General features: G+C 39.7%; 1 protein-coding gene across 1 annotated transcript in view; it reads right to left on the bottom strand.

Annotated features, from left to right (window-relative positions):
* Positions 1 to 1434: 1434 nt before the first annotated feature.
* The window catches only part of MYBPC1 (myosin binding protein C1), a gene marked incomplete at both ends in the record, with an annotated part of 74250 nt that continues 63550 nt past the window's right edge, over positions 1435 to 12134 (bottom strand). Inside the window, 3 exons of the mRNA XM_082281176.1 lie at positions 1435 to 1491; positions 8896 to 8954; positions 11304 to 11490. Coding sequence (XP_082137302.1) covers positions 1435 to 1491; positions 8896 to 8954; positions 11304 to 11490 — 303 coding nt within the window. The remainder of the gene's footprint in view (positions 1492 to 8895; positions 8955 to 11303; positions 11491 to 12134) is intronic.

Raw genomic sequence — 12134 nt, 5'->3', positions numbered from 1 at the left:
CACCGGGGTCAAGGGGCCGCCGCCGCTCGGGGCGGGGCTGAGCCGAGCCGGGGGCAGCGGCGGAAGAAGCCGACGCCCAACAGCGGCTTGGCCGGAGGGGAACGGCCGCCCCCACCTCGGCCAACGCGGGGCGAACGCCCTCGCCCCCGGCCGGGCTTTGGCTCCTCCGCCCCGAATGCCCGGCGCCCTGACGGTGCCGGCCCCGCCTCGCTGCGTGGGGTTGGGGATGCCCCGGCGGCGGGGAAGCCCTCGGGCGCGGCGGGGGTGCGCCCCGGCAGGGCCCGTCCCGCCGCCTCCGCAGGCCGCGGGCGGTCAGGGCCGGTGCTGTAGCGGGGAGATGCGCCTGGGCGCACACCTCTCATCTCCCGGGGTGCGGGCAGCGCGGGGTGAGCCCCGCTGTCCCCTGTGGTTTGCCTTGTTCTGCTTATTTCCCTTTCACACGTTTTATCATGCAGATAGTGGCCACGGCGGGGGTGCACGCAGCAGGTGGCCAGAAGGATTTTTACTGGAGCAAAGCATAAAGGCAGGGTGAGCAGCAGGTGACCTCCCTGCAGCCCGCAGGACGGGGCAGCCGTGCCTGCACGGAGGTGACCCCCCTGTATCACCCAAGGATCCCTCCACCACCCGGAGGAGACCCATTGCCTGGGGAGTTTGGTCTTAACATGTTACGGAGCAGCTGGACACGGTGTTCCGCAGGACTTACTGCACCTCCTTGACTTGCTTAGAGAGGGCGCTTCAAAACAAATGCTCCTTTTCGGAAATTGTGTCACATCAAATTACTTGAATTGGTCACGTGAAGGATTTTAGATGTATCCTTGAATCTCCAGGAAGAAGCGTGGTTTCTGAGTGAGGCCAAGGAAAAGATGGGCTTTGTGGAGCTGAAGTAGAAGTGTAAAATACAACCTGCAACGGCATCTTCTCTTAGTATTGGAAATTCTTTTTCAAGTTACTCTACTGTGAGCCAGAGGGTGCAGCTTTCTGTCCAGACACTACACTTTCCTGGACGGGAGCCACGTCCTGTTATTCAAAGTGAGGTGATTCACTTCAACTGATAAAGTTAGCGTGTGCTTGAGTAGGTTTCTCTACTGCAAGTGTCAGGAATGCTTGACACATGTTACATGGTGGTTTCCAAATCCCACTGCGTGCTATGTACATTCCCACTGCTACGTCATTCATCAGCTGATGCCATTTACAGATCACTAAAAACAGTATGATGCAGCAATTGTCATTAGAGGCCAAAACAAAGAAGAAAGGAACTGCTAGCAAAAGAGAAGGTAACACATAGTAAAGAAAGGTTCAGTAACAGCCAGCTGGAGAATGGCAAAAGGGAAATGTGACAGATTCAAAGTCAGCCGGATCCCCAGTCCACTGGAATCATTCTATTTGGAAGAACGTAAAACTTTGTTTTGTTTAATATCCTGTGCACCACTGTGGTCAATGAACATAATAGAACTGGTATTTATGGAGAGATTGCTCAAGTTCTTTGGATACCTGGAGGAAAAAAAGAGAAACCAGGGAAAGAAGTGGAGGGGGAAGTAAGTGGCATAAAAAGCAAGGGCCACATTAGAGGAAGAAACAGATTCTCTGCTGAGTTTATCACGGGGCTTGGGGAGTGGTTTGTTTGGTTTGTTTTAATTTAAAAAGTATTCAGCAACAAAGCATAGAACAAGAGAACACAGAATTTTAAGTCCAGTGTGTTTAGCCTTCCAGTGCTTCCTCAGTATTCAGGATACAGTTTTGCTTCCTAAGCAGCAGCTTTACTTGTCAGTCAGGAAAGCAGGACATGAAAGTCAAGTGTGCTTAAAATAGAATGCCTTTTGCTCCAGAATCTCAAAATGCAACAAAAGACTTTCATAAAGTAAGGGATCCCTTCACAATGCTCTGTAAAAGGTACCAATATTACACTTTTTTTTTTCCCCTATAAGGCCGTTCAGGGAGCTTGAAACATCTCTTAAAAAAGGATATTTTTAAAATTTTCTGACTCTCCATAAAGACCTCCTTATAAACAGTATACCCCAACTTAAATTGTCTTGAGAATATTACACGTCTTTTTTCTTCCTCTCCTTTATATTTGTGAGGTTGTTTTCAGTAAGGGAAAGGTGTGCTGGCAGTAGCTGTGATCTTTCAATGCAAATGGGTTACTGCAGTGCCTGTACCAAGCTCCACATACACCAATTTGGGAATGGATCTGTGATTCCACAACTGTTGCATTTATATGCCAAATACCCTTCCATGGGCAAAGAGGGCAAGCCAAGAGAAGACCAAATATCTTCCTCTGGCTTCATTAAAAATAAAGGAAAATTTTTAAAATTAACTTTGGTTCATCTTTGTGTGTCTATCTATGTGTGTTTACGTGTTTGGGTCTGCTTTCTTAGTCCAAGCAATAATGTTCTTTGGCTAATGTAAGCCAAACTAAACACCAAGGCAGGGCTTTCAAGAGTACTGAATTCCTACTGGATACAGGAAAGTGTTCAGGAAAGAAAAATGTTATTAAAGGTACTACTGAACTATAACCTCAGCACGTACTAGTAGATGGAGGCTGTACATAGCAAACGTAATATGAATAAGGCACCTATCTGAAAACTTCAACTGGTTTCACATATTATGAGCCATCAGGCAGCACAACCATGAGGCACTAGTAGTTTCACTGTTTCACGAGCTATTGTGTTTTGTTATTACTTTATTTCATATGACCAGGTTGTATTGCTGTCCTCTGTTACTCCTAGGTCTCTTAGGTTCACTAATTACCTGGATCCCTGTGACTTTGGTGAAATTTCTTCTTTGGAGAATTGTGCCACATCTTATACAGCATGATATTCTCCTGCTTCTATTCCCTCTAAGTTGCTTTTCCTGTAGTTGCTACCTTTGGTACCTTTTTATTTTCCTAAGATGGTATTAGCTGCAGATTTCACTAGCATTTTCTTAACTTTGTGGGTTTGGTCACTATTACATCTATCAAACATCATCCCTGGAGAATCCCATTAGACAGATCGTTGTAAATCAAAACTTTACCTTCTATTACTCTCTAGATAAGGTTCTGCAGCTTGTTTTAGTTCTACTAGAAATCCCTTTCCTGTCCCACCCCTCCAATTATTTCTCGTGGCTGCTCGGCGTAGTCAGTGCAGTATGAATTTAGAGCACATTAATGCCCACTCCTCTCAGCCCCACCCACGGCCTGATGCCCAGCGCTTCCTGCTGGCCTGGTGCATCCCCAGCCCGACGGACAGCCAATGGCAAGTGCTGGGCAGCGCAAGTGGGGAGGAATTGAGGGCAGCTGAGTACAACGCTTACTGTTCACACAGGGACAAGGAGCTTAGTTCAGCTTGCTGGTTAACACCGCTGCCATCTGGTGGAAATTAGAGTAGCTAATTCCATCGACAGAGAGGCCACAAAAGCTGAGGCTATGCCGGCTTCCAGATTATGTGTGGGACATTAAGACTGAGGAGGCAAATAAATACAAGCTTGAAGCTGTAACCATTATTCATATAAAGTACACGTGGCTGTGTGCCTCATTTTTGGGCTTACTGACAAGCACAAACTCACAATAACTGTAGCTTTCGGTGCTGACTATAACAGACTGATACTGTTTTAAATGAGGGCCATGTGCTTAAATGCCTAAACTTCGGTGGCATTTAATCAAACTGACCTTCTTCTGCAGCTTTCAGTGCTCCAGAATAGATGGAGGGAGTCCCAATTCACTGGTGAAATACAGAATAAACAGAAATTATGAATCCTGTATGAAATTCTCTTCCTAGTAGGTGTGTTGTTTTCTTTCACGGGTAGGTGTCAATGTGTAGGAGAGAACTGATTTTGGCAGGAGCAGGGTGAAATTTAGGTAGGGTGTGGGGGGGTGTCCAGGATCACTGGGAATGCAGAATTGCTTCTCTGCACAGATAGCACTACAGAAGAAATCACAAAGATGAGAAGAAGGGAGAAAAGAAAAAGAATCTATCTACCTATGATTCACTGAACAGTGTGAGAAAATGCATTCAGATCCCCAAAGCAAAAGAGGTGGGAACACAACTGCAAAAACACCACTTCAGTCGTGGCAGTTCAGAGTAACACATTCTTTTATTATTGCATAATTACTGACTGCTGAATGTTTGAAAATGCACTGACATCAAAGAAACATCTTGTAATGTACTACTGGTCTAAGTAGGCCTTTATCTTTATAAACCCTAATTGGAGATCAGTCATTAGCCAGTGAGCGCATAACCTGCCCTGTTTGTACAGCAAGAGTGAGAACTGGTAAATAAAAGACAGGGCAATAGGGAACTGACAACCTGGCCAAAATATGTGTGACCTTGTGTCTCACATGCTTCAGGGTTTGCTGGAGACTTAGGGACAATCAGCCCCCCTCCTAAAGCACTTGGAGGTTAATGATGCTGGAGTTGGAGAGGAAATGCAGCCATTTTACCTTATCTCAGGCACTTCTGCCACACACAGTGAACCTACCAGTGCTATGTCTAAGTCCCTTTTTTGATGTGATACATACAAGAGCTCCATAAATTGCTGGGGAAAGGGAATGGATCCAGAATGATGAAAGCCATTGTGGTTGGCATTTATAACCTTTAAAATACTGAAAACATGTAGATAAAAATTTGCAAGTATCTATAGCATTTATCTTCACTCACACTCTGTGTCATGTATCTTAAAGTAAGCCCACTGGGTTAGGTTAAGTGCTGATACTGTTTTCCACTCAATGTGGTGGGCACAAGTTCCTGCTTCATTGTAAATGGAAATAAAACAAGAAATGTGGTAAAATGAGACAGAAAACAAACAAAAAAACTAAACAAGAACTTAATAGATCTTAAACACTTCATGTTTATTGTACATGAAATAAAACAATTTCAGTTAAGTTGAGAGACTGCTGGGTTGGATTTAGGAAATCAAAACTTCTATAGGAAGATATGTTCAACTTAAATGATCATTAATTACATATGCATTAGTTACATTATAGTAAAACCATATTCTGTTAAACAATTCTCAGGTGAATAAGATACATTATCAGAGGTATGTATTCCAAGGATCTTATTGCACATCTACTGGCTAATCCATGTACTTCCAGTCTGAGAAAGATATGCTTTGTACCACCGAGTACAGACTCTGACTGCCTCCTTATGCTTGTTACACAGCTTCCCCTCTTTCCTCATTAAAAACCAGAACACGATATCAAACAGAAAATAAAGCCGAACATTACAAAACGCGTGTGGTCTTCAGTTCATTTCATTTCAACCTCAAAGCAATCCATGCGTATTCTTTCTTTTCAGTAAGAGCAGGTAGGGAAAACAAAAGGACAATTAAGAAAAGAAAAAAAAGGAAAGAAGTCATAAAATGCCCCACCGCACGTGTTTTTCTGTCATTGCAAGAACTAAAATGCTGTTATTCTGCTACCAGCTTCCAGTGCAGTGGGAGGAAACACTGTGGACGGACTCTCACTTCCCTTCAGTTTTGTCTCCCTGCACTTCACGCATATACGAGTCAATGATATGCGGAGGCACTCCATCCATTAATAGTCTGAAGAACGAAAGCCCACCTACAAACAAGACAAGAAGGTAATCTTCAGGTTGAAGGCCCCTGGAGCAACAGCTTTCTACCTTTATTTTCTGGCATAAGTGACAAGTTTTTGTCAGTCCCTATTACATACTTTGAGATGTGGTAAAATTCAACCCTGCTCAAAAGTCCAGCATGACACTTAACCATTACTTAATGGGTACTGTATAGGCCTTTCCTGTCCTCTTGTGCAGGGTGAACTTTATTTCTAGCTTATCATATATTCAGTCATTTATCTTACCACATGCAATAGTTTATGATAAATTTCACTTCAAATAACTCTCCTGGCTTTCCATCAGGCTGGCTGGAGTATGGTCAGAGATGGAAGTCAGTGCAGGGGGAACAATGTAGAAAACACCTAACCGGGATGAGTTGTGGAAAACATGCAGAGATATTCAATTTATTCTAATTTGGGGTCTTAAAATGGTATTTAGCAAAGTATTTACCATGTTGCTTGAAAATAACAAGTGGGATGACAGATGTGAAAGAATCATATGAAAAAAAGCCAGGATTTTAGATTTAGGTGCCCTTAGTTTCCAGAGAGAGAGACGACGAAAGCCGAAACTTTCATCTGCTGGGGAAGTCTGAAGAAACATTTTGGATTTGCTTTTAAATTAACTTCAAAATTTCTCTTTTTGTTGGGCTTGTTCAGCCTGGAGAAGGGAAGGCTCCAGGCAGACCTTAGAGCACCTTCCAGTGCCTAAAGGGAACTTATAAGAGTGCTGGAGAGGGACTTTTTACAAGGACCTGTTGTGACAGGACAAGGGGTAATGGCTTCAAACTGAAAATGCTGGGTTTAGGTTAGATACTAAGAATACATTCTTTACTGTGAAGGTGGTGAGGCCCTGGCACAGGTTGCCCATACAGGTTGTGGATACCCCATGCCACTGAAATAAAAGCCATGGAAATTAAACACGAGTATTTCTGTTAATTTCATTGAAATCAAATGATACTTCGAAGAAACAGTGGGAAAACGATAAATATTTTGCTAAAAACTTTAGAATCTGCCCTTTCTCCAGACAAAGAGTATAATTTGCTTTAAGAAAGCTATATACCATTACTATTCCCCTTACAAATCTGCATGAATATTGTGTTCTGCAAGTTGCAAACCACCCACTGATAGCTGCACTCACCTTCTGAGCTTTTTCTGGAACACACCAAAAGCTTTAAAGCAAAAGTACATTGCCAGGGTGAAGATAACACTCTCTGAATGCTTCAGCTAAATGCAGTTGAGCTGATACTTACATACAACATTTATGTTGAGTACAGATTTTTAAGAATTTGTAACCTTTATTAACACAAGGATTATTCAATTAAAATGCTATTAGTTACTAGTGATTATGAGACTGTGCTGTTTCATTTAACACCGTCATTGTGGCAGAACTGCTCGCTCCCAACCTTAGGTAGATGCACAATACAGACAAAAAAAAAAAAAAAGCATGCTTTTTGGCATTCCTTCAGCTCATGGAGTGCAAGTTGTGCTATGAATCATTCACTTTTAAATGAAGTTAACTCTGGAATAAATATTTTGTTTATGTAGAGGCATATTCCTATAAAAAATAACTTGCTGTAAATACAAAATGCTCTTTTTATTACTTGCATTTTATTCGTGCTCATGAATCATGCCAGCTCATGCACTGTTAAATTCCATTGAAACATGCACCATTAGAAGATAGGGGATGGACTGCTAAGAATTACCATAACAAGCAATTATTAAATTCTGAATTTATATGCATTAAAACCATCATGCTGCTAATTTATCAAAACATTTTCATTAAGTGACATAATGAAAATCATGCCATACTAGGCAGACATTGTATGACTTATAAACAGACATAAGCTTCATATGCAAGAACCATATGAAAGCTTACCTTAGATGACAATATACATTCAAAAATCCTTACTGTGTAACTGAGGGAGAGAGAGAAAGAGAAGTAACAATTTAATTGCAAACACAAAAGTGGAGAGAAAATGTTGAGTGAAATTATTATTACAATTATGTCAAGATGATCATTTAATCCTTAGTCATGTAAAATATGTAGGAATAGAAGCACATGAAAAGTAAAAGGTAGGGATCCAGTTCCACTTCAAAATTATCATTAATATGTAAAAGCTAGATTAATAGGTACAAGTAACTATAAAAACCTCTAATTAGTCTAAAGTATAGATTGGAACCAAATTATATTTATGATAAAAGTTTCCAAATGTAGCTTCAAAGAAGCTAACACATATATATATATAGTATTTTCCACCAGGGGAAAAAAAGGCACACACATAACACTGAAGCATATATATATATGTTGAAACTCTGTAAGGCAAAATAATCAAGTACAGACTAATTATATACCTGTGCACTACAGTATGTACTTTGTCATATATCCACATTTACATTACTTAAAGCACGCTATTTACTCTGTAGGAGCCCTTACCTTTAATTAAACATTTTGACTCTATAAAACACCCGTATATATACACTTATCTATGAGTATGTCTATGAAAGCACTAAACTTTGTACCTATTGTAGCCTTCTAAGAAAAATAACCCAACACTTCAAAAGCTACAGAAACATTATCCAGTCTGATCTCCTAACATGTTTTAGGACTGAAATGGTTAAGTCTGGATGCATAATAATACTGCAGACCAGTTTCTGGGCATCACTATCATTTTAAAACTGCACTGTTAATATTCTGATTCTGGGCAAGATTGCAAGGAAAAAGACATTTCTATAGAAAGAGTTAACTTTTCTGAACCCAAATGAACTTGAATGTAAAATAAGTTCTAGGGTAAATAAAGCAAAGGAAGTAAAATTTTCTGCTTGTAAGTAATTGAATCAAGATTTCATTCTTAAAATCAGTAGGTTAAGTTCAGGCATTATCATTCTGAGCACTAATTTGTAACCAAAGACTGATCTGTTATGAAGAATGTCTTTTAAGTGCAGTAAATGACTTTATGATAATTCTGGTCTTTCAATAATTCTACAAACTAACTGGGAGCTGGGGTTTTTTTGGAAATGCATATTTGTTTCTCCTGGGAAGGTCTAAATGTTGTGGTCAAACATATTCACAGTCATTAAAGAAATTCTTTATAGATGCATGTAGTTCTATGAAATATCTCTAAAACCTTAGTAATTCTGATATTAAATACCCATATGATTGGGTATTGTCTTGATTAATTTGGCCTTCTTTGCTCATGTGACATAGACAATGTATGCCATGAGACACTAGCTAGTTTAATCTAAAAAAGCAAAGAAATACACACTTTGCATGCAGAAAATGCGTTTGCATGTGGAAAGAGAGGATGGGAATGAAATGGAATGTCCAGAGGAGTAGGCGCATTATAAACCTGATTATCCCCCGCCAAGCTGAGTGGTTCTCCTGGGTTAATTACTCCATGATAGATCACTGCAGAATTAGAATATTTACAGTGGTGTTTATTCGCATTTGAAATTCTTCCCACTTGATCTTAACACCTTTTAAAAAAAATATTTCTTATACAGCAACTTTGCTATCACCAACCTATAATTAGAGTGATCACCAACCTTGATTTCACTTCTAAGATAAAGGTTCTCCAAAGTGGTTTTTTTCCATGATAAAAGAAGTACGGCACCTTATCTAATTTTTTTTTCCATCGACCTTGGTGAAGCTGATAAGGAATCAGTTCTTTACTGCTTGTAAGAGGAGATTTAGAGCCGAGTTTAGGGATCTACCTCAACAAACTCAAAAGACATAGATGGTATTTACTGTAGTGTGAAACGTAACGAGATTCTGCATATGTTGTGATCTTTCAAGATAGATGAGAAAGAGTCATCTATTACATGACTTTTTACAAACACACACATTTATGAAAAAAAGCCACTCTATGTGCAATTTTACTGAGCAGGTTACATAACTTCCATTTTTAAGTTCACTCAGCAAAACTTAAAACTAAAGAACAAAATATTGTCTATCTGAAATAACATCACTACATGAAAAACCTCTTCTGAGGACAGCATAAGTTTTTATTATTTTAACTGTTGTGCTTATAAGTATCACTAAAATGTTTTCAGGAAACGAGCATTAAATTTAGCAACAACTAGGGGGTTAATTTTACACCTAAAATCATGTAAGGAAATGGCTAAAAATGTAGAAAATCGTAGCATTCTGATAGTATTCATAGCCAGAGTATTCCTAACTAGTCAGTTGTTCCAATATTATGCACACTCGGAAATCCTAGGCTTTTCAGACATTTTTGGGGCTGAGCATCTATGTGTGCACGATAAACTTAAGTTTTCCAATATGTCACAGATAGATGGCTAAAAGTAATTCTAGCCAGCATAAGGAAACATAGCTTGCTATAATAAATACTACTCCATGGCATGGCATAAAGCTCTCTAGCATGACTTACTAGTAAGTTATACCTACTACCTGTAGTAATAGCACTGTAGCTTGTACATTTACCAGGCAGGCAGCAGGGCCTTGAGCCTGTTAGTCTTATTCAGACAACATTCAGCTGTATCTCATCATCTTACAAACCCAGACCTTGACAGTCACTTGCAGGAATAAAGCTGAAGGAGTTTAAAGCTATACACATGAAAGCAAACAAACACACACACACACACACACACACAGGAATTCATTTCCAGTGAGTCTGAAATCCACAGGTCTCTGCTTTGCGACAGCATGAGGAGCAGTCATCTGGGGAGCCCTCCTAAATGAACAAACAGGCTGGGAAACTTAAGGGGATGATAAATCAACATCTAAGTCAATAGAAGAGAGACGTAAGATGGAATGATGTCTTTATACTCTGGCTGTTTAAGAGTAATTTGCTATATTTGCCTAGAGCAAACCCTGAGCCTATCCTGGTTTGCTAAGCTTCAGCTGCTGTGTTCACTTAGCAACCTAACTTGACTTTTCAGTGCAAAGAAAAATAGACAAAGCAACCTTCTCAGGTGTAGAGGTCTTCTGTTAGGCTGTGAAATAGAAAGTTTGTGATTAAGGAAAGCAACCTTATTTCCAGGATGAGGACATAACCTTTTAAAGACAGTATCTCAAAAATAAAAAATAAAAACTAAGAAATACATGATGCATATTTTCATTACATTAGTTAAGTGTTCAGCTTAACATAGACCAAACATTTATTGAAATGTCTTCTTGCTGGCAAATTGGATCTGTGGGACAAGATACATCAGAAAATACAGAAAATGGAAACTGAAATACAGAATAAACACAATACAATCCATAAAAATGTTAAATGTGGTTTTCATTATAGACTAGCATGATGGAAGTAATATAATTAGAGCCATATTGATATGACCCAAATTCCCTCTAAATTCCTTAATTAGACACTTCCTATCAGCTGGCTTTAGGCAGCTTTCCTTACTTATAACCTCAGATTAATTTTTTGGGCAATACTTAGTTTATTCCACAGCTGAAACTAAGCCTTTGGTGGGAATTAGTCCAGATGAATATGAACCTATATTTTCCTAGGAAGTAATTTTCTGAAAAACATGAGATTATTCATTAGTAGTCCAATCCAAGTCCTGTTGCCATTCATGGTATCCCAGTTAATTCTAAACTACCTGAAATTCATAACATTTATCCATTAATGAAAACAAAACAAAAGGAAGCAGCCAATATTATTTTGTTCTAAGAGAGATTTGGATTTAATTCCAGAAAGCTGAACTCCCTTTTGCACTTGCCTTCCATCTTTTCAACTCCAATGTAGGCGGTGCTCAGGCAAACAGGGTGTTTGCAATGTTTTAAAGCCCTTACCTCTTACTTCCAGTTTGCACTCCACTTCTGCCTCTCCCAGTTCATTGACTGCTCGGCAGGAGTAAGTGCCTCCATCATAGGGGCTGGGTTTGCGGATCTCCAAGGTACAGACACCTTGGTTGCTGAACATTCGGTACCTTGGGTCGTTCATTATAAGCACTTTGTTTTTCATCCAGGTTATTTTGGGCTGTGGTAAAAACAAACAAACAAACACAGACAAAAAAAAACAAAAGAAAGCCCAATGCACAAACCTGTGAACTGAAATACTTTATCTCTTTTTTTGTGGTGTTCAGTTAAAGCTGAGCAATCCAGAAATGATAGAAAATAGATGAGGTAGTGATAGAAAAGAAACTGTAGCTCTTAACTCAAGATAAGCATTGCCTGCATCATGCATCTGTTTTCTAGCACTTCTTTTTATCAGTGCAGCTCTTATCACCTAATTAAAGTCATAAGTACAAGCCTGTTAGCAATACAAGGACTGTGTAATGATAGCAAACATCTGATCATTAGCTTTTGACATCCAATTACTCTAAGTCAATAAGAAAATCATCTTTTTCCACAGTAATTTGCACAGCGAGAAACTGTGAAGGTAAAGGGTGAGCAGCACTCTGGATTTCTCATTTTACTAGGCCAGATCAGTTTCTCACAACAGAAAAAAGATCTCAAAAAGACACAATTCAAAAGAAACCACAAAACTTATCATGCAGTGGGTCTGAGAAGCAATGTGGCACCCTGAGCATTCCTGCAATGTGCTTACTTAGAGAAAAATTAGCTTTTTATAGAATAATTATGGCCTTATTTTAGTAACAACTTTTACTGATACATTAACTG

The sequence above is a fragment of the Coloeus monedula genome (assembly GCF_965178545.1).
Source record: "Coloeus monedula genome assembly, chromosome: 4".
Classification (NCBI taxonomy): domain Eukaryota; kingdom Metazoa; phylum Chordata; class Aves; order Passeriformes; family Corvidae; genus Coloeus; species Coloeus monedula.
Note: the sequence above shows the minus strand (reverse complement) of the source record. Positions and strands in the feature narration are given on the sequence as shown.